The sequence below is a fragment of the Durio zibethinus genome, chromosome 22 (assembly GCF_047325235.1).
Source record: "Durio zibethinus cultivar Kanyao isolate XHJ-2024 chromosome 22, ASM4732523v1, whole genome shotgun sequence".
NCBI classification, from domain to species: domain Eukaryota; kingdom Viridiplantae; phylum Streptophyta; class Magnoliopsida; order Malvales; family Malvaceae; genus Durio; species Durio zibethinus.
Genome location: NC_143183.1, coordinates 22,317,126 through 22,340,272, shown reverse-complemented (window position 1 = coordinate 22,340,272; position 23,147 = coordinate 22,317,126). Strand labels below are relative to the sequence as shown.

At 29.2% G+C, this 23,147-nt stretch overlaps 4 protein-coding genes and 2 pseudogenes across 6 annotated transcripts; 5 read left to right on the top strand and 1 right to left on the bottom strand.

The window, feature by feature from the left end:
* Window positions 1–3,828: 3,828 nt before the first annotated feature.
* On the top strand, window positions 3,829–7,903 carry PAPS3 (poly(A) polymerase 3). Of its 2 annotated transcripts, XR_016332200.1 has the most exons (10): window positions 3,829–4,135; window positions 4,263–4,340; window positions 4,418–4,525; window positions 4,980–5,042; window positions 5,140–5,301; window positions 5,372–5,485; window positions 5,617–5,679; window positions 5,803–6,108; window positions 6,716–6,880; window positions 7,262–7,903. XR_016332200.1 is itself a non-coding variant. In XM_089752063.1 (9 exons), the coding sequence occupies exons 1-8, from the start codon at window positions 4,103–4,105 to the stop codon at window positions 6,088–6,090; spliced, it is 909 nt and encodes a 302-aa protein (XP_089608189.1). In that variant the 5' UTR covers window positions 3,829–4,102; the 3' UTR covers window positions 6,091–6,108; window positions 6,716–7,903. The 2 variants fall into 2 exon arrangements, 1 of the variants encoding a protein (XP_089608189.1); XM_089752063.1 differs by having other exon boundaries at window positions 6,716–7,903.
* On the top strand, window positions 7,247–7,870 carry LOC149512722 (nuclear poly(A) polymerase 3 pseudogene; annotated as a pseudogene). The gene has a single exon (XR_016332201.1). The product of XR_016332201.1 is annotated as a nuclear poly(A) polymerase 3 pseudogene (transcript).
* A 1,441-nt stretch (window positions 7,904–9,344) lies between the features above and the next one.
* On the top strand, window positions 9,345–10,032 carry LOC111307535 (cell wall / vacuolar inhibitor of fructosidase 1-like). The gene has a single exon (XM_022905552.2). It carries the CDS (start codon window positions 9,395–9,397, stop codon window positions 9,938–9,940), a length of 546 nt encoding a protein of 181 aa, XP_022761287.1. The 5' UTR covers window positions 9,345–9,394; the 3' UTR covers window positions 9,941–10,032.
* Window positions 10,033–12,865: 2,833 nt separating this feature from the next.
* On the top strand, window positions 12,866–13,418 carry LOC111307179 (cell wall / vacuolar inhibitor of fructosidase 1 pseudogene; annotated as a pseudogene).
* A 3,441-nt stretch (window positions 13,419–16,859) lies between these two features.
* On the top strand, window positions 16,860–18,288 carry LOC111306944 (cell wall / vacuolar inhibitor of fructosidase 1). Its single transcript, XM_022904981.2, has one exon. The coding sequence runs from the start codon at window positions 17,211–17,213 to the stop codon at window positions 17,733–17,735; it is 525 nt and encodes a 174-aa protein (XP_022760716.1). The 5' UTR covers window positions 16,860–17,210; the 3' UTR covers window positions 17,736–18,288.
* A 112-nt stretch (window positions 18,289–18,400) lies between these two features.
* Window positions 18,401–21,455, bottom strand: LOC111306943 (uncharacterized). The gene is made up of 4 exons (XM_022904980.2): window positions 20,910–21,455; window positions 19,699–20,326; window positions 19,121–19,262; window positions 18,401–18,980 (listed from the first exon to the last, which is right to left on the bottom strand). The coding sequence occupies exons 2-4, from the start codon at window positions 20,237–20,239 to the stop codon at window positions 18,920–18,922; spliced, it is 744 nt and encodes a 247-aa protein (XP_022760715.2). The 5' UTR covers window positions 20,240–20,326; window positions 20,910–21,455; the 3' UTR covers window positions 18,401–18,919.
* Between the last annotated feature and the right edge of the window lie 1,692 nt (window positions 21,456–23,147).

Here is a 23,147-nt window from a genome sequence, read left to right as displayed (position 1 = left end):
AAAGTAGACTCTTGAATGAGTAAATTCGTGCGTACTTATCTATTTAATAAGATTTTTTAACTTATTGATTTTAATTTTAATTTTAATTATTTTTAATATAAAATTTTATAAATTTCACTTTAAAATTTTTATCTAAATCTTTCTCAATTTATATGAATAGAACTTAGATTAAATTCTTTAAATGAAGATTACAAAATTTATTTTTTAAAATGATTTAATAAAAATGTTAATAAAAATTTTTAATTGATATATTGATAAATTTTAATGTAAAAATCATTATTATATAAACAAACAATTAAAAGTATTGTTTATAATTTAAATTTGATCAATCCATATTCAACAATGAAAAATTCATCAAAACTTTTATTAAAAATAATTATATACAAAATATATCAAAATTTAACAAAAATTTTTCAACTTTTAAATACTTGATCTATTTAATAAAACATTTTAATTTTTAATTTAAAATTTTATTTAATCATTTTTAAGATAAAATTTCCGGAAATTTTCTTAAAAAATTTTAATCTAAATCTCTAATCGCTCAAGGAAATATAAATGAATTTATGCCTTTTGCCACTCGACGAAATATCTGGACTCTTGAGAGTTTAAAAATGATGGGGTTTGTTTGCTTGCCATGCAGCTTTCAAAGCCTTACCAAGAAGCTAATTAAACAACAGAAAATGCCAAAAAGAAAATGAAAACATCGTGATTAATATATAGATTCATATATTTATATAATATAAAATATTAAAATTTATATATTTATATCGTATTTTATATAAAAATTTCGTATCTTATTTTATGTTAATACGAAAATATAAAATATAAAATTTTTATTTTATTAAATTTTTATATAATTAATATTATATTTTTAAATTTTATTACTTTCATATTATATTTTTATATCGTATTTATATTATATTATGATATCTTATTTTAAATATCAACTCTATTATTAACTTTCATTTGGTTCAAAATATTTGTTTGTATGCTTTTGTTTTTACTTTTAGGTGAGGATAAAAGAATGATCGAAAATGATAACTATCAATGGAATTATCAACCCAACTAAGGGTATATATTTTTTAACAAAAGTTTGAAAAAAAAACTATAAAAGTTGAAAAATCTTGAACATTAATTATTTTTTTAGAAGATTAATAACTTATGTAAATGGTTTAATAATTGATACATCATTAGATAATTAAAGGTACAAATTGTTAAATATATTTTACTTTTAAAATAAGGTGACACATTTTTTAAAAATATATTTTAAAAAATAAATTAAATAAAAATAAAATATATATCAATATTTTAATATCATTTGTTAAATTATTTTTTTATACTGATAATATATTAAATACTAATCTTTTTATTTTATATAAAAGTAAAAAATATATAAAAAAAATTAATGTCATAATTTACTTTTAAATTATAATAAAATATTTAATATATTATTTAATTTTTTTAAAATTTTAATATAATATATTAATTAATAAATTTATTAATTAATATGATAATCACTATTAATATGATTAATTTTAAATGATAATATATGATAAATAAATAATTTTTTAAATATTATTTTAATTAATAATTTAAAAATTACTTTTAAAAATTTTTAAAATTTAAATATTACATTAAATATTTCATTATAATTTAAAATCATTTATAAAATAATTTTCTTAAATCCAAGGAGACTAGTCGGAGGCTTGGACATTAGTTTCGACTATAAGAACAAATCCCTCCTCCACTGGCTGGAAAACATAGGCAGATGTGCCCTATGTGGTCCCCGTCAGTATTCCGATGGCCGGACTTCGAATTTTCTCTTCCGACGTCGTTATTCCGTTGGCCGGACTTCAACTTGTCGTATTTGACCAGCGATTGGAGTATGCAGATTTTCAGGTGGCTTGATTTTTCTATCCTGTACGATGTGTTGTGGATTTTCGTCACGTTTTTGGAATCCTTATATTTAGTTGCTATGCTCTGTTTCTTCTTTCTTTTCTGTGGATGTACGCTTTGATTCTTCAAACATCAAAACACCAAAATTTTATATATAAAGCCTTCGGCTCTTAAGTTTACTGGTAAGCGATTACCAATTTTAATCTGAATTTACATGGTTAGAACTTGTAACCCTGTTTTTCTTAGATTATTTTCTGGTTCTGGGGTTTCGTAATTTCATAGCTTGTTTAATCAGATTTGCTAGGTTTTTCCTTGAATGGGATAGTCTTGTCAAACACTTCATCTATATAGAAAAAATTGCTAATAGGATGAAGAAAGGGTCTGGGGTCATTGTCATTTTGCAACATTTCAATGCTATAAATTTCTATGGTATTGTATGGACTAATGCCATTGGGGTAATATTATATTGTTTGATTCATAATCCTCGAACAAATGAAAGTGTTGGTTTGATGGGTTCAATCAATTTTAAATTAAATTATTCAAAATTGAATTATATTTTCTATTTTTGTTAATCAAATTAAATTTATTGATTTTAAAAATTAATTTTAATCTAATTTAATTTGATCGATTCAATTTATTCTTTCGGTTAATCAAATAAAAAATGTAATTAAATTAAATTATTTTTAATTTTTTAATTTTTTATATTTTAAACAAACTAAACAACATTATTCAATAAAATATTCAAATATCAAAATATTATAATAAAAATTTTAACCATTTATGAAGTAAAATGATCCATTTTATAATTTTTCATTTTATATTTTAATTTTATTATATTTTAATTAAAATTTTAGTTAATTTGATTTTTAAATTAAATTAATCAAAAATTAAATTTTTTTAAAATTTATTTTCATTAATCAATTAAAATTAATTTAATAATCTATCAAATAATCAAATTCAATCAATTCGATCAACGATTTTTATTAAAACAGATCAATTTACCGATTGAACCAGATTTATAGCTTCCAAAAGAACCTAGCAAGTAAATTGTTGCTACATTGTGGAGTCAGGGGTGTGCTTCTAGATAAGTAATTTGTCTTGTGCAAGTAATGAACTCTTTTTGAAGTGAAATTGTGAATAATTGGTCATTCATTTGTTGGTGGGGGAAATGACACTATCATTCGCTTCCAATGGAAGAGAAGTAATATATATAAAAAAATCCTATTAATCACTAATAAATTTGGGGTTGAAGTGTTTGAACATATAACTCATTAATGCAGGTTTTCATCTCCTATCATAAACAAAAGGTTTGAGGAAAGGGCATTATCATTATTCATCAATCATCATAATACTACTAATAATTAATTAGTCGATAAGAATAAAAAAAAATTGCAATCAATTTGTTTCCATCAAAATCAACTTTGTTAAAGTTTAAAACCTTTGGCTAAAGGCTACAAAAGTTCACTCGATTATAATTAAAAAATTATCTAAAATTTTATTTTTTTATTACAGTTAATCAAAATTTTTAATATTTATTTATATTCAATTAATTCTTTATTTGAATTAAAAATTTAGCACTTCCAATTTTCTTTGTCAATTAAAATAAAATTTCACATTACGTTGACAAAATAAATAAAAATTTATTGTATAGCAAATTAACATATATAAAAATTAAATAAAATAAATTTTTTTAAGATTTAATTGACTGAAATTTAAAAATTAATTGATTTAATTTTATCAAGTGATTAAATTTTTTTAATTAAAAATTTAATTGAATCCAAATAAAAAATTAAAAATTTGATTAATCGTAATAAAATATTAAAAATTTAAACGATTATTAATTTTTTATTCGATGGATTTTTTTATCATTTTGCCAAAGGCTTTCCTGCTTGAATCATATTAACCCAAACAAAACTTGAGGCCCAATGGTAGCCAGATAATTTAAGGGTCCATCTGTCCATTGGGTCCATAAACGGACACGACCCAATTTTAGAGGAAGCTACAAGCTTAACAACAAGACAATAACCGCAGTCAACCAATAAAGTCCACGTGGAGTCTGGAAGTACAAAGAACAAACACTCAGCACCCTCCATTTCTCGCCACGTGTCTGATCCATACACTCCAACCGCACCATACTACTTCCTCCCGCCCCTTTTCACAACTCTTTCTTAAAAAAAAGAAAAAAAATCTGAAGAGCAGGAGAAAAATGGAAGACGAAAGATCACGCTCACTTCTTCAGGTAAAATGAACATTACGCCCTTTTTATTTTCTATATATTTTTAACATTTCTGTTATTATCTTTAGTTTTTGCCTTTTGTGTAATTTTCTATTTTGGAGTGTTATTTATTTATTTATTTATTTTGTAGTTAATGGTAAATGAAGGACTGGTGCCAAATCCAGAAGAAGAAGAGAAGAGGAAAAATGTCATTGGACAACTAAAAGAAGTTCCGTCTTTGATCTCTTCATCTGATTAGTTCAATCACTTCCTTTATCTTTCAAGCCTGAAACCATGGTTTTGCAGATAGTAATGGTGTGGGTTAAGAGAGTTGCTTGGCAACGTATGCTTCCAAAACAAGACATTGCAGCAAGCAGTGCCACCGTATTAACATATGGCTCTTATGGCCTTGGAGTAAGTTTCTTTAATTTCCTGTCCAAATTAAGCTGTGGCTTTCTAAATAAACATAACTTGCCACCCACAAGATTAGTCTAGGAGTAAAATTTTAAATGCGTCAGATTGATATGAGAGAATACGTACTTAAATTAGACTTGACAATCTAAAATAAGACATGATGAAACTATACGAACAGCTTAAAATTTTAGCAATAATTATATATTGATTTAACAAAACCAAAAAAAAGTATTTAATGTTTTCATGTCGACATTAATTGTGACACGGTATGGATACACAGATTTTAATATTTTACACGATACAATTACACTAATTGTTAGGTCTACCTTAAATCATTGCAGAGGGAATTAGGCCTAGGCAAAACCTGAGAATACCCTGATTGTATTACTAAAAAGATAATATAAATAAACATATATTGGAACTTAATTTCAATCCTTTCCAATTTATTGATCAGGTTCATGGTTCGGAGTCGGACATTGATGCTTTATGTGTTGGTCCTTACTTTGCCACTATGGCAGTAAGTTGATTTGATTGCTTCTTAATTTGTTTCTTTATTTTTATTTGAAAATTTGAATTACTATGTGTTTCAAATATTGATAATTGTAATAATGCAGGAGGATTTCTTTATTGTTCTATATAACATACTTAAGAGCAGACCTGAGGTATCTGAGATTCATTGTGTGAAGGATGCGAAAGTCCCACTAATGCGCTTTAAGTTTGATGGAATCTCAATAGATCTTCCCTATGCGCAGCTTAAAGTATTAGCTGTTCCTGAGGTAAGTGTGATGGCTTTGCTTTGGATGTTATGTTCTGGAAAATTGATTAGCCCTAGCCTGTGAACTGCAGAATTTGGACATTTTCAATCCGTTCTTTCTGAGGGGTGTTGATGAAACTAGTTGGAAAAGCTTGTCTGGAGTGCGTGCAAACGTGCAGATTCTTCAGCTTGTTCCAAACTTGGAGGTACCTAATGCTTCAATTGTGTTTTTTTTTTTTCTTTCTTTTAATTTTGATGGCATCTGGAAACACTGTTTTTCTGCTTGTAATGTTGTGCATTTTCAGTGTTTGTAATTCTAATGTTTGGTGTGCTATAGAAATTCCAATCAACGTTACGATGTGTCAAATTATGGGCGAAGAGACGAGGAGTGTATGGTAATGTAAGTGTAATGTGCTTGCTAGTGTTTTTTATTATGGGGGTGCTTCTGCTTGGTTTCATCTTTTTTTCTACATATGATAATTATGTAGCTAATTATGCAAATTAATGTTGTATTGAGTTGCAGTTAAATGGGTTTCTTGGAGGAGTTCATTTGGCAATTCTTGCAGCTTTTGTTTGTCAGTGCGATCCAAATGCCAGTTTGAGTGCTCTAATTTCAAATTTCTTCAAAACATTTGCCTTCTGGCCCTGGCCTACGCCAGTATTGCTGCAAGATGGAATGTTGCAAGCTACTGAAAATCCCACAGAGACACAGTTTTTTATGCCCATTCGGTTGCCATGCAGTCCATATGAATATTGCCATTCAAATACCACCAAAAGCACATTCTATAAAATCAGAGCTGAGTTTCTTTGAGGCCATAACTTAACCAAGGTACAGTTTGTTCTCTGTTATTCCTTTTTTTTTTTTTAGCGCTGAAAAACTGGATGATAGGATAGAAAAATGAAAGGGAAGGGAAGGAAACAGTTGAGATTGATGGTGTCAAGGTTGCATCTATTTATTTTATTGAGATAGAGGAAAGCAAAGGGACGGTTCAGAAAGAACTGACTCAGAAAGATAGGATATGAATAAAATGAAAGGAAAACGTAGACTTGAGAAGGATATAACACATAAATCTGAAAAGCCCACTTGATTGGCAGCTTTCTCATTCATTTTCTTTTCACCTACATTTGGTTGAAGTAGAAGGAAAACTAATTTATTTAAACCCTTCCCTTACCTCGTGTGATTGTCTTTTGTGGATAAATTCCTATCTTTCTCCCATTTCTTTTGCACTCCTTCCCTTTGCCTACCACTTCTTTAATTTAATAGGTTGGAGTAGGAAAACTCTTATCTATTTGTTTAATTTATAGGATAGTAATTTTGAAAATAATGTGAGAACAGATAATAGAGCTGTTTGGATATCCTAAAGTTTTATTTTTTTGTTTTACTTTTATACATCTAACTCATCTACAATAGAGAAAAACTTATTTTGGTATTGCAGGATTGTCTGAAGTCAGATTTTAATTGGCATGATATATTGGAGCCTTTTCCATACACAAAGAAATATACCCGATTTGTCAAAATTTTTCTTTCATCGTCTAAGCAGGACGAGCTTGGAGACTGGGTGGGTTGGACAAAGTCTCACTTTCGCTGTCTTCTCTTTAAGGTAATCGTATCCTATAGTAATCTCCTTTTAATTGAGAGGTTACAACAGAGTGGAAGAGATTAGGGGGCATGCTTCTTGCTAGGACTTGAAGAGTGAATCACATATTCTTGATGCATCTAGTGTACAAATCAGTGAGTAGACTGTAAAACAACAAAAGGTCTCTAATGTCATTATTGTTCAAAAAAATCCTTCTTCCTGGTGACCATTTAGGTCCAGGCTTTTACACATTGCATTTGCGAGGCTCATGTTATTTGTGCCAGATGCTTTCAGTACTTTCTCTCCTAAACAATTTTTTCTTTTTTCATTTTCAACATTCTAGCTTCATATTATCCATATACATCATTGCGCGGTCTTCTCCGTGAATTTATGAGGTTTTTGCAGCTTGAGGAGGTACAGGGTCTTTGTGACCCTAATCCTGCAGAATATATCGATGAGGACATAGCAGAGCTGCATGTCATTTTCTACTGGGGCTTACAACCAGGCAAAAGTAATGCCATAGACATAGACTCTGTCAAGGATGATTTCTCGAGTGATATCAGTAATGGCTATCATGGCCCTCTGGGAAGAATGGAATTATCCATTGTGCAAGCTTCTCAATTACCCAAGTATACTCAGTTTGATACCTTGAGCAGGAAAGGAACAAAAGCTTGTTGGAAGATGATTGACTACAACCAACGACGGATCCCTATATACTCACAGCATCTTCCACACTATGTTGTTGGATACATGTCCACAAATGGGGACCCTAATTTCCCAAGTGCTGGGGTTTAGAATTTTATGGTGTATGCAGTGAAATTCAATTTATTTTGCTACGCTTGTTTTAGAATTTTAGCTTTCAATTTTTCATGGTTGCATGGTTCATGATAGGATCAAAATGGAAATTGTATAAGAAGATAGGGAAATATATGATTGAGTTCTACTGTAAATGAGACTGTAAAGCTTGAAAATAAACTGGCGCAGGTAGAAACAGAAGAGGGGTATTGTATTGGATCTTTTGCATTAGATACAAAGAGAATTACAGAATCAATGCATTTTTTGGTTTTGGCAAATGTAAATTATTTTCTGACAAATGAATTTATTCATATTTTCTATGGAAGGGACAAGAAATGGATCAAAAGCTGGTAATGGGGTTGCATCCTCCTTTTAAGCTTTTAGAATTGCTGATACAGAATCGAAGTTGATCAAACTTTTTAAATAATCATTAACAATTTGTCAGCTTCCATTGCTTTCTTTTATTCCCTGTTTGAGTTCAGGGACGATTTGTTTTATCACCTTTTGCCTTAATATGGAGCAAGATGATAAGGATTCTGATTAAGCGCTCCCTGGCCTGAACCTTATCTTGTCCATAAAGCATGCATGAACATGGATGATGGAAAAGAAAACTATTGAAGGAGAAATACACAGGAAACAAAATGAATCCACTTTCATTGTCATCCTCTCCATGCAAAAAAGAGTAAAGACAGACAAAGTAGAATGGATGAAAACGAAAGATCCTTTTAAATCATGATGAACAATCATACTACAATAATTCTATATAGCGAGTTTGATGAATAGTTTGCCAGGTCCCCCTTCATCATTTAAGTCATTGTTTGTTTGGAGGTAAAATTTTGTGAATGGTTTTATCAACAACAATCATACTTAGGCTTTTGAACGTCATAAAAGAGGATATCGATAAGAGAATGATTGCATACTTTTTCACTTTATACTATATTGCTTGTAATTTTTTATTTTTAATTTTGAAGAAAATTTTATTTTCATACCTGTTAAATATTTAATTTAAAATTAATTGACAATAAATGAAAAAATTCAACTTGAATATACAGTTACAAAAAATTAAAATTTTATTAAATGATCCATCATATATATGAAAACTTTATTTTCATGCCTGTTAAACATCCAATTTAAAATTAATTGATAATAAATGAATAAATGAAAAAATTCAACTTGAATATACAGTTACAAAAAATTAAAATTTTATTAAATGATCCATCATATATATGAAAACTTTATTTTCATGCCTGTTAAACATCCAATTTAAAATTAATTGATAACAAATGAAAATGTTTAACTTGAATATATGATTATAAAAATTTAAAAATTTATTAAAGGATTCTATTACGTGTATGTGAAGATGGAAGAAATCTTTCATGTAATAAATTAAAAAAGAACAACGAAAAAAAATTTTGACTCTGATATTATATTAAGCATCTAATACACTATCAATTAACTATAAATAAAAAGGTCTGACTTAAATATAAGATTACAAGATGTGAGATAATACAATTTTAACAAACCCTCATCGTATGCAAACAAAAATGGAAGAAGCATTTCACATTACAAATTTAAAAATGGCAACAAAAAAAAATTTTAACTTTGATACCATTTTAAGCATCCAACTTAAAATCAATAATGCTTATCATTAACTTTTTATACGAAAATTTCCTATTTATAGAGGCTGTGAAGGTGTCACTGAAAAACCAAACCTGTCTTCTCACAACCTTTCCAACACCAAAAATGAAGAATATCATCTCTTTTGCTCTTCTCCAGATTGCATGTTCCTTCACTTTCCTTCCTGTAAGCCAGAATTCTGCCCTGGAATTGCAGGGAAATGGTGGAAACCTGATTGAAACTACATGCAAAAAGACACCCTTTTACAATCTCTGCGTCTCGACTCTTCAATCAGACCCTCGAGGTTCAAGCGCAGATGTGGCAGGGCTAGCCCGAATAGGAGCAGATAAAGTGAAGGAGAAAGCCACTGCAACGCTGGGACAGATTACGGGGTTGCTTACAGGAGCCAAAGATCCCAAGTTGAAGATGGCCTTGCGTGACTGTGTTGATTATTACAACGCTATTATTAAGTATGATGTTCCAGTGGCTATTGAAGCAATCGCCAAGGGCAATCCAAAGTTTGGTGTCCAGAGTTTAAATGATGCAGCTAATGAAGCTGATGCTTGTGAAAGGAAATTCCAAAACCAACCCAAGTTTCCAATTTCTGATAGTAACAAGGTTGTGCATGATCTTTCTGCTGTGGTTGCATCCATTGTTCAATTATTACTCTGAGGCTGATAGAAATCTCATGAAAAGCAATAAAACAATGATTTTGTATTTGGAATTTATAGTTTAGTTGGAGAAGGAAGATCTGAATTTAAGAATTTTACTTTGAGAAATTCATGATTGCCATTGCAATAGAATTCTCAATCATTTTCTTTTGGGCACTGTATCTCAATCATTATTTGTGCTCCAATCAGGCCAATCCAAAACAGAACCATAAAAGACAACGATGTGTCTCAATCTTAGTTCCCAACGATTTAACAATCAAACAACTGCAGATCAGCAGAGAGCAGATCAGAGTTGGCAATTTTAGACTATACGAATTACGATGCGAAATAAATTGTTAATATACTTTTAATAATCGTGTTTGTGTTTTAATTTTATCGATATATGTAAAATATGATATTATATGTATCATGTTTTATATTTTATAAATGTTATATGTTTAAGACACGATTAATTAACTAATTATATTTTAATTATATTATTATGTTAACAAGTATAAATGATATGTTTATAACATACATATAATCATATTTTAATATTTTTATTATATTATCATTTTGATTTAATATTAAATTATTGATTAAATATTTTAATGTTAATCGTATTAATCATGTATAATCATATTAATCGTGTCGTATGGTGTTATTATTTTTAAAATAAATTAAGACATGCTAATCATATTATGTCGTATGTAATATATATAATAAATTTATCATATTCATATTTTGATTATTCATATCATTTAAATATTCGTATTGTGTATGTGTCAAAATCATTTGAAATTGTATTTAACACAAAACACAAATTGTGAGATTTACAACACATAAATTAAATAATTTTCTGGTCCAAATTACTTTTTGCTTGACAAATTAAAATTTAAGATTATAAAGATTTGATAACTCAACTCATTTGTTTTGATAATGCCTGCTCTATAGGCTTTAGCACATAACAAATTACCTCATATATTTTTGTTTGCTAAAAATTGATAATAAAAGCATTCGACCATTTGACTTAATGATAAGTATGTGTATGTTTTGAATGAGTTATGATTAAAAAAAAGTTATGGCGCCGAAGGAAATCTAAATGTAAAGTAAGTTTTTAATGCATTTAAAAGCATTTCCCTAATACTTTATGCGGAGAAAAGGAAACAAGTTAAAACCTATATTCAGTTATGTTTTTTTAATAAAAATTTATGATGTTTCTTAAGAATTGGGAAATACAATTCGTTTATATAGTTTCTTTCGAACATTTAATTCAATAATTAATTTATATTTTTTTATTCAAATATTAGAATTTAAATCCTCTTTTTTCAAATTAAATATATGGTTTTGTGGTTCATTGTGTGTATGCTTAACTATATGCTAATCCTATATTAAATAAAAATAAATAATAATTTTTATTTTAAAATTCTCAAACAAGTATTTCATTTTAAGTACATTTCTTTAAACAAAAGCATCTTCATCTTTTATCCTAAAATCACAATCTTTGGACATAGTTTCATTTTACAAAATATTTGTAGGAGAAGTTATATTTGGATAAACATTAATAAAGAAAAAACAAAGAAAAGTTTTTAAAAGAAAAAAAAAGGATTTTTGTTTGGATAGCTAAAATTAATAAAAAAATTTTTTTTTACCAATCATTAATTATTTGGTTAAAGAATGGAAAGTAAAGAAAATTATTCATTATAATATTTTTTTTCAATTACATCATAAAATGTTTCATTTACCTTGTGAATAATTTAGAAATTATTTGTTTTAAGTAAAAAAGAAAGAAAATTTTAATAAAAGAGATTAGTTTTTATTAATCTATACAATATTGTAGATTTAAAAATATTTTTACATAATTATATTTTTCGGAATTAATTTCAATGAGAAAATTAAAAAATCCAAATATGTCTTAATAAATAAAATTAATTGTAAACTTGTATTAATATTTTCTTATAAGTTTAATAAGCTCCATTAATAGAGGCATAATTTCTCTAATTGTATGTAGTTTTTTATGTACATTTTTTTCTTTTTTTTTAATTTATGAAATAAAAATAAAATATAAAATATAAAAATGATATAAGATCCAACATTAATTAAAAAATTTAATATGATTATTTTTTTATGGATAATGATAAGTTATTTTTTATGAATAATGATAAGTTACCTAAATCAATAATAACTTAAAAGTTTATTTTCATATAGAATAAAGAAAATATGCTAAAAATGAATAAAAAAATAAAAAAATATGCATACAAAAAAGCTTTAAAAAATTGAAGACAATAACATAAGAAGTTGATGAAAGTTACAAGAAAGCAAAATAAATAAAAATATGAATTTGAGTTTGAGTTTGATAAAAATGTAAATATTAGTACTTCTTATCAAACTTGCAATATATTTTTGAAAATCAAATAAAATAATAAAGGGTATAAATATTATTTTATATTTAAAAATTTTTTACTCCTTTTTTTTTACTTAAAATTTTTTTTAATTTGGGGTGATTAAAAATAAGACTTTGAGAGAAAGAGAATGTGCTCAACCCCTTTTCCTTTCTTTTATTTTAATTTAAAATGAAAATCAAATAAGGAAAAAAAATTTTTGTTTAATTTGCTTTCCTTTTATTTCTCTCACCTCTCCTCAACCCAAATATAGACTAAATGTTTAATGTGCAATAATGTCTTGATTTCAGTCATTGAAAATTAAATGCAAATATTCTAAAAAAATTACATGAAACCCAATTTACTTTTTTAAGTAGTTAAGCTTTACATAATTTTTTAAAATAGTGAACCCTTGCTAAATTATAACGAAAAGAATTACATGTAGCTAGGTCCTATAAATACCTTTTGCACTAAGCCCATTTGGCATACAAGTGATTTTGAGGTTTCCAAGAAGCCAATCTTGAAATTTGCTTTACAATTAACCTTTCAAATTCCAACACCCAAACATGAGTAAAATAATTTCTATAGTAATAATTCAGGCTGTAATTTCCTTCACTTTTTTCCCTCTAAGCTACTCAGACAACAACCTGATAGAAACAACTTGCAAAAAGACTCCATTTTTTGATCTCTGTGTCTCAACTCTAAAATCAGACCCTCGGAGTTCTACTGCAGATGTGGCAGGGCTTGCTCTCATAGCAGCTGATAGTGTTAAAGCTAAAGCCCTTGCAACCTTGAATCAGGTTACAGGGTTAATTAAAAGTGCCACAGATCCTAAATTGCTAAAGGCTTTGAATCACTGTTTTGATTCATATAACAATATTCTCCAGGTTGACATTGCAGCAGCCATTCAAGCAATAGTCAAACGGGATTCAAAATTTGCTGTTAACAGTGCAACTGATGCTGCAAACAAGGCTCAGGGTTGTGATAATGGCTTTGCCAACCCACCCAAGTCGCCAATCTCTAATGGTAACAAAGCTGTGCATGATCTTTCTGTTGTGCTTGAATCCATTGCCAAATTATTTTAATAAGGCTGATCTAGTCGATTTTGCAAAGACTATGTACTGGTGACAATTGTTTAGTTCTCCATTAAATGATCTTCAATAAAATACATAGAGTGTTGAACAAATTTAGTATCAGGATTCAATATCTGACAACTTTAACTATATAAATATAAACAAAATTCAAGTAATTAGCTCTTGCTTAAACGAGGGTGGAAAACAAAGCTTGCTAACAGAAAGCTATGGTCCCTTTAGAAAAGGTTGCTGTTTTGGTTCTCAGGCTATCATCAGCATATTGCCAATTGCTGCAAGCTATCTGTATATATAAAGGAAACAACTGACAACACTATATATTGCTACTTCAGTTAAAAATATATCTATATTGGACTATAAATTAAACAGCAAAAAATGCCTGAGTCACTGTTTATTTTATGAGTTTGTTTTCTTTACCCTGAAAATTTTAAACTCAGTAACAACTACTGCTACCATTTTAAGGCCTGGTTGACGCCCTTTTACAGATACTGTTATTGAATGATTAATAGGTGCTTAACTTCCTACCAACAGAACAAGCAGGTTTTGAAGTTCAGAGTACTTGGCTTTTTAAGAATAAGAAATTAAATCTTGATAATTTAAAATATGATATAGTGATATAATACGAATACAATATAAAAATAAAATAAAAAAATGATACGACTTAAAATTTTAACAATAATTATATATAAATTTAACAAAATTTAAATATATATATATTTTATGTTTTTATGTTGATATGAATTAAAATATATAATTTTCATATAAAATATAATATAAATATATAAAATTTAATATTTTATATTATACGAATATATAAATCATCAAATTTACTTAAACCGTTTGGACATTGATGAAAATGAAACGATTCTTTTCCTTTTGGGAGTTACAAAACAAAAAACATGGAAATGAATGATTAAGGTTAAGCCGTTACACTTTTATTGATGATGATGGCTTAGCTGGCTGGCGTTACTTTCCAAAGCACCAGCAATGGCATTAAGCCAAAATTAGGCGATTCCTTGCATGACATAAATTAAAGTGGCTCACTAGTCAAGGGTGTAGACAGCCTTGTCATTGAACTTACCTAATTCCATAAAATATCAAACCAGATTACACACAGTTTTACAATATCCTGTGTGCTTTTTTTTGGGGCCAATAATAAAAGACGAATTCGAATGGGGCAATCATGGGCCATGGCCCTCCAAAATTTTTTTAATAATATTATAATATAATAATTCAGTCCATTTAACATTAATCACGACCTTACTTTTTCATTAACTTCACTGTTTGATTTTTTCTTTATTTTATATCTGGTTTTGCCCCTGGCAATAATATCGTGTGTGCTTGGACGCCAACGAAAAAATTGAAGTAAAATATCTCTCTTTCAATTGATTTATTCTATTGAAAATAGGGATGAGCAACGGTCCAAGCTTATTGAAAGTAAGATCACCTGCAGATTGCCATGGATCAATTGGTTTGAATCGATTTTAGGGTAATTCCCAAACTTGAATTTGATGGGTCCAAATTTTTTAGTACTATTAAGATGATATGTGGTCCTGAGTATTTGTCCGTTGGTTCTAAATCAAAGAATCAGATTTTAGGATTAATTATATTTACTGACGTTATATTTAGATAAATATTAATAAAAAAATAAAAAAAATAAAATATATACTTCTTATTTAGATAATTAAAATAAATAAATAAAATAAAATGAATTTTAATAACTATTATTTGAATAAATAATAATAAAAATAATTCATTATAATTTTTTTTTCAATTATAACTTTTTTTTTATAAAGTAACATATAATATATAAATATATCTTTATATTACCTAATTTGTATAAATAAAATTGAACATAATTGTACAAATTAAGTAGTATAAAGATATATTTATATATTATATGTTACTTTATAAAAAAAAAGTTATAATTGAAAAACAAAAATTATAATGAATTATTATTTTTATTTATTCAAACAATAATTGTTATTTTTTTTTCTTTCTTTTCTTAATTTTAACTATTCAAATAAGGGGTACATGTAACATTTTCTTTCATTTAAAAAATTTTTCTTTTATTTTTTTGCTTTTATTTTTTTTATTAATATGTACCCAAACATAGCGTTAGATTAAAAAAATATAAACAAAAAATATAATACTATTTGGATCAAAAATCGTTTTTATTGCAGTATGTAATTTAGTTTTAATATTTCTTTATATCCTACTAATTTTCTTGTTAATTTAGTTTGCTTTATAATAGGTCAATAGAAATGTTTATTACAATGTTTGAATTGGAAGACTTTTTTCTCATAAATTTGTCGTTTGTATTTTGTTTTGTAATTTTAATATGAATTATAGTACTGATTTATGAATTTGGGTTGTGTAATTATAATTTTTATTGATGATATTAAAAAATTATTGTTTATTATGTATTTTTAAAAATATTTTAAGATCTAATATCGATATTAAATCACATTAAATTGATTCTGCATGATAATTTACGATTCTAAAAAATTATAGATCAATCAATGGTTTAAAAAATTTTAAGATCAAATTATTTATTTTTTCTGTCTTGTATTTTTATTTTTCTATTATTCTTTTTGATCTATATATATATTTATTTAGAATATAACATATATTTTTAATAAAATTTGAGGGACAATAAAAGTAACTAGCATTCATTTACTCTAAATAAACTTATCCGACGATGAGGCCGGATTCAATTAGCCTTTTGAGTACCTCAATTGAGGCCCAACTCAATCCGTCAAGCTTCAAAACTTGATTCGTTCCATGAACAAATCTATCAAGATATATTTGGGTAATTTTTTTTTTAAACATCTCTAAACTCGTGTCAATTAGACAAGTAAACATTTGTTTCAATGTGGAACAATGTCTCTGAGTGTACAAAACATGTATGCAAACACCCTTCTATGATTGTTTAGGATCTGTCTTGGATCATACGCTCAAATCTCTCATAATTTACGACATAAACAAGGACAAGGCGGAAAAGATGGGATATATCCAACCCCGTAACTTACATCATATGCTTCAGAGAAAATCAATGCTGCAGCAATTAGCCTATGTTATATTACGATACAATACTTAAAATGGTGACATTCTGATGCAGTGTTGAAGTTATCTTCTGTGAAATAAAATCTCAGGCCAATACCAAATAAACAAAATTGTGCACATGAAATCTCAATAATGGTGGCCGCTGCTGCTGCCATTGTCAAGGTATTGCTCTCAAGTTGACACGCACTTTTCTTGATTCTTGTAGGAACATTGTCATTTAATAACTGTTGTTTTTCTGTGGAACTTCTATTCCTTTCCCTTTTTGCCTTAGACACTTTATTCTGTAAAGTGCAAGATGACATGCTGAGTAGGAAATTGTCTAATTGACTGGTGATTCGTGAACTATCCAAAAGAAAGTGGCACCTGGTTTTTCCTTCAAATACCATTAATGGATTTGCAAACATGTTGGTATAGGGGGGTTTCCTTCCTATTCATGCTTTATTATGAGACCCAAATTATTGACATTTTTGTGATTCAAAGAGTTCCATCCTTCACCTTAATTAATGTCAAGGCAAGCTCCATCCAAAACCAGGGAAAGAAACTAACCTGTAAACCACAAGGCTCAAGCAGACAATATATGTGGCTGTTGTGGCATTGATTCATGTGGAACACAGAAAATTTTGGGCTAATAAAAACAAAAACCAAATCCAATTAAGTACCCATTTCATGTCAAAAAGGAAAGAGCCCGAAATCCTATGAAAGAGCATGCATCCAACAACCCTTCCTTCCCCAGGCTTATCTCATTAGCACAAAAATGAAAGCCTCAGTCTCATCTCCATCTATCTTTCTTCTTCTTCTTACAATTTCTCTGCCATCAATCCAATGTGATGATTTGGTAGATCAAATATGCAAAAAAACACCCTTCTATGACTTGTGCATCTCTACCTTGAGATCAAATACTAACAGCACCGACTTAGATGTTAAAGGCCTAGCGAGTGTGGTGGCTGACATTCTGCTGGCAAATGCAACTGACACGTTGAACTACATCCAAGCTCAGATAAACCAAACATCAGACCCCCAAATGGAGAGAGCACTGGCTTATTGTGCAGAACTTTACATTCCAGTTGTCAAGTACAATCTTCCTCAAGCCATTGATGCTTTGAGTAAAGGTCAGTTTACATTTGCCAGTTATGGGATATCAGATGCAGCTAAAGAAGCGGATGCTTGTGAAAAGAATTTTTCAGGGTCTTTGAAATCACCGTTAAGTGATAGGAACAAACTTCTTCATAGCCTCTCTGATGTGGCCGTAGCTATTGTCAAGATATTGCAGAAGGGTTAATTATAAACTTTTGTTATGACTCTGTTTATTTTCTGCTTCAGTGTAGTCATGAAATCTTCTGTACTTATTTTCTGCCTGTAAAATTTATTCTGTTGGATTGGAACTATTGTACTCTGGAGTTCAGAAAGTAGGTTCAACTTTGAACCTTACAATTAGCATCTTTCTTGCTTTCATCGTTTCCTTTTCCTTCCATCTTTTTCTGGTCTTGCATGGGCTGAAATTGCTTTGGGCCTTGTCAGGGTTTAAGTTAATGATCGGCAGGCTGAGAAAATCCACAGTGACTCAACTCAATTGCTCTAATTGTTCCTAAATTTCAAATTTTGATCTCCTGGATAATCGCATCTGATCATGTATGGTGTTTTTGTTCTTTTTTTTTTTTTTTTTTCCTTTAAAAATTCTTTGGTCTTCCCAATCCAAAGAATCCCGAGCATGATTGGAATCAATGACAAATCTAATGCTTTCTTTGGTTTGAATCGCAATTATGGATGATTCTTTCAAAAGATATTGAGAGGTGACTCTTTCCTTGTGGCAATTAAAACCTGTCCAGCTCACTAGAGTAAACAAACAAGCACATGTGAATCCACATGACATGAAGAAGCAAAGCAATTCCTTGACATGCGGATTCAGGTCTCATGCTAGCTTTCACACACCATTTTATTCTTCATAAAAATAAAAAATTCAGAAACTAAATAGAATAAACTTGAGTGTTGATCCCAAAGAAGTTCAAGTCAGATCCTACAGCAAGAACATTATTTTGAAATCACAGAGCTTTCATAGCTCTGGGATTTCTTGTACAACATATTTTAATGAACATGATGTATCAGAAAAAAAATGGTTGCATAAATTTTGCCGTAATATGTGGAGATATTTGAATTCTGAGTTCCATAATGAGATATCTTTATAGAGAATACACATAATCCAACAACATAATCGACCAGGTAAGTTGTTGTGCAGGCTAATTATTGAGAACCATGGCCAGAAGCCATCAAAATTTTACTAAGTTAACTCACCCCTAACTTCAAATAGCATACAGGGGATAAATTACCAGGAATATTGAACTCCAGATATTTGAAGGCTGCGAGTTCAAAACATTGTCTAGAGAAATGGCATGGCTTTGATGGGAACAGCGAGGATTTGTCTCTGTAACCACAAATAGAACCTTTGCCATCCAACAACATCTTATGTTATCCAGACAATGTTCTCATCTTTTCTTGAGCATCTAAACCAGCAACCTGCTCCACTAAACTGCAGAAGGGAAAGCAGATCAGAATCAGTTTCGCAAGACTACCATGCTTCTTTTACGGTACCTTCATTCTTAAAAACTTCAAGAACCAACAAGATATTGAAATGCAATATAGAATTATGCCACTATAACTGTTACATACTAGGGAGATCCAGAATCTGGTTGATTTGGAACGCTTGCAGATGGATTCCCAAAGAACTGAACTGAAATTAGACCTCCCTGCACTGCTCCTGCTGGCACAGGAGATCCTTGGAAACTTGTAGGTGTACCTCGGTATGGCATTCCTGCGTAAAAGAAGCAAACAAATTTTAGTCCATATTTGGAAACAGAGGTTGGTAATCGCTCTTAATACTAATTTGCATATATAATTCAACTGGCGCATGCAAGATTATTGATAGTATTGAAAGCACCATAGTAATTAGCAATAGTAAAGTATCCTGCAAAATCAAATTCCAAAGAAATGAAGACACAGAGATCGAGCATCTTTTACCAGCAATAAGAAAGAAATGAAGCCAGAAACCATCAAAAGGGCAAAAATCAAGTATGGTGCTGAAACGTTATTAAATCTAAAGCACCATAAGTAATGCATACTCCACTCTTTAAACCAGGCAAGCCGACAATTTGCATACTTTTAGGATAATCAGTGTTCCTGAGAAGATTGTACAGTTACAGTAGGACAAATGCAAGATAAAGAACTAAATTCCAGTAAGGAAATATTACCTTGAAAGATTATGACAAGACAAAAAATGATGGTAAACACCATGGCGAACATGTTGCAGTTAGAAAATGTTCCCTTATCAGCCTTCATCTTCTTCAAGGCTTTCATCCGCTCAATTCTTGCACGTTTCAATCTAGCAAGTTCAGCTATCTCCCTAATTAACTTCTGGTCAGCCGCATCCAATGATGGAGCTCTTGGAGGTCTAGGAGGTTTAGGAGGTTTTTTATTACCCAAGCTTTTACGTTTCTCCTTCACTAATTTATTCTCCTTAGCATCTTTACTGTCTTGTTCCTCCATATTCAAGCTTGTCACTTCCTGCACATTCTCCACATAAAACCTACAAGAATTTGAAGCATCACCAGATAAAGATACTCTATCGTCCAACCCCTTGGCAAAACTGCCTTTAACCTTAGCAAGCAGCAGTTGTGCCTTCTTTTTAAGACCTGAAACAGGGCTTCTGCTATAATCTTCTTCTTCACTAACAGTTACTCCATTTTCAAGGTCAAGTTCTAAATTTTTATCCCTAGGACGCATCCAATCCATGACAACCCACTCACACTCCCACTCCCACTCCCACAATCTCAATCTATTTTATTTGTATCAGCTTCACCCAATGATCAAAGCGCCAATCTTTGGGAATGCCAACCAAAAATTCAACCTCAAGAATTAGTCCATTACAAAAATTACCTCCCACAAAGATATATAATATATAAACTTTAACTTGAAGAAGCAAAGATGGCAACCTTCCAGCTTTAAATTCACAAAAATTAGCTTTAACAAATGCAATTTAACTTAGTATACACGCCCGTGTTTCCTCTCAACAACAACAACGATAATAATAATAATCCAGGATGCAATAAAAAGCAACAATATTTCTCTTTTCCCTTTATATTAGGCTTAGTAGCCAGCCTCCTAATTATAATCCCAATGAGCAGATCCAGCATCCATCGACAGAATATAAAAATTTCAATCACAAAATCCTAAAATACCCACAAAACACCAATCCAAGCTTGAGATTTTCAAAAAAGAAAAAATCAAAAGCCTTGTAAACAGAGCCAAAGGACGAAGCTTTGATGCATAAAAAAGCAACACAAATATAAAACCATTGAAACCCAGAAAATGTACCAATCACAATCGCACATTCATCAATACCCAGTAAAGAAATATGCTTCCTTTATCAAAGATACATAAGCATATAAAAAAAAGAAAATACCTTGGAAAGAAAGCAAGAAGACCCCAGATCGGAGGCTAAGGACAAAACCCACAAAACAAGTTTGAATCAAGGGATAGGCTTTGCTTAATTCATCAACAAAAACTCATAATATATATATATATATATATATAATACAGATTGACAAATGTAGCCAACGTAGAAGTTTCACAGTTTTGGATTCAGAGACAGAGAGAGAAAGTGAGGAGGGAACTTGGGAGGAAAGTACTAGAGAAGTGGAGATTGAATAGACAAAACAAAGATTTCAGTTTAAAAATGTAACAGACTCGAAACTTTTTCCTCTATAACCAAACAAGGAAAAGAGCTACTTCCATTGTTCTGTTTATTTGGCTATGGTTTGGTTTAAATATAAAATATGGATTGTTACTGAAACCGCACCGACACATGGCAGTCCGTTTGGTGAGCCTGATTAAACATTGAAGAATACTGAAATTTGTTTAAAAAGGGTTGCTTTTTCATGGTTTGAAAAAAAAAAGTTGAACATTGATTCATTGAAGAATAGTAAACTTGGATAATCATTTTTATGTACATTAGCTGTGACAAATACTAACACTAATACTATTTTAGATGAATCAGGAAAATGGTTGCCACTAACTTGATATAATTTAATTAATGGAAATAAAGAGATTAGCAATAAAATATTATTTTTGAGAAAATTAAACTTGATTTCTTCATAAGATAATATTTTTCATGAACCAATAAAGCTGTTTTTACATTTTAGCCACAATGAATTTGGTTATTTCTACAATTGTACTTGAACAATGTTTTTTTTTAGGATGAGAAATTTGGATTCAAATTTTGAATAAAAAAACATATAATAATTATTGAATCAAATAATGATTTGATAATGTGGATAAAAGTGAAATTGAAGGGGAACAACGAAAGGTGTATGAGCCTAAATTATGTGATTGGATAGGAAAAAAAAAAAAAAGAAACATGTTACATGTGTTATGAATGACGTTATGGTCAACTTTGAAGGTAATAACTCAGAAATTAAAGGACCTTACTGCCACACATCCACCTGCAAGTGATGTCAATCTCATAATTTTAAGTCCCTTTTTAATAGAGTAATTCATTTATAAATTTTTTAACGAATTCATTAAATTTGATAATTTAAAATAAGAGATAATGATATAATATAAAAATAATATAAAAATAAAATATGAATATAAAATATCTTAAAATTTTAATAATAATTATATATAGATTTAATAAAATAAAAAAAATATTTTATATTTTCATATCAATATAAAATATAAAATATAATTTTTATATAAAATATAATATAAATATTTATATTTTAATATTTTATTTTATATAAATACATAAATTATTAAATTTAAAATTTTTTATAATTTTTTATTATAATAATACAATTAACCAATTATAATTCAACTCCACACTTCAAAATAAGTAAAAGTAACTACTTTGTGCAGCAGGAGAAAACAAAAGCTAAAATCTGATAGAACCAGCGGATTTGTTGGCCCCAATGAGCCCCACTCCACTCATGGTCATGGGTCAGAACCAGAAGTCGAGAGCTTGAGCCTTGGTTCTAATGGTGAAAGACAAATATGGTTCACATTAGAGCTCCATTCCAGCTGGATCAGAATGGGAACATACTGTCACTGTGTTAATAAAAAGGGTGTCCTTCAAATTTCATTATCACAAATAATGCTTCCATTTTTTTTTTCATCCCAAAAAGATAAAGATGCTATATGCTATCCACAGAGGAAATGAAAGTAATGTGTTGGATTCATTGCAGCTGAGTTCATTGCTTTCTAGTTGGGAAGCTTTGAGACCCATTGCCTAAACATTATTAGATCCTATGTTTGATGGTGCTGTAATAATTCATCAAATCTTATCCCTTTGAAAAATATCAATTATATTATTATTAATTTTTTTTACTTTGAAATATTCTCTTTAAATCTAAAGCTCATGATGCTTATTTTCGGAAAGTTATTGAATGAAATATGAAAATATTGATATGTTTGACATAATTTGCTCATCAAGTGTGTGTATATATATATACCTACCATGTGAGATCCTCTAATCTGTTTCCTGCACAAGGTGGGTGCATTCATGCATGCATTCATATAGATTTTTTTTTGGTAATTTGAAAAAAATATGACTCGAAGTATTTCAAACCTAATTTTTGACAAAAAAAGGCATGTAAATTTTAATGAATCAAATGTTGGAATGCATGTTCAGATAGATTTGAAA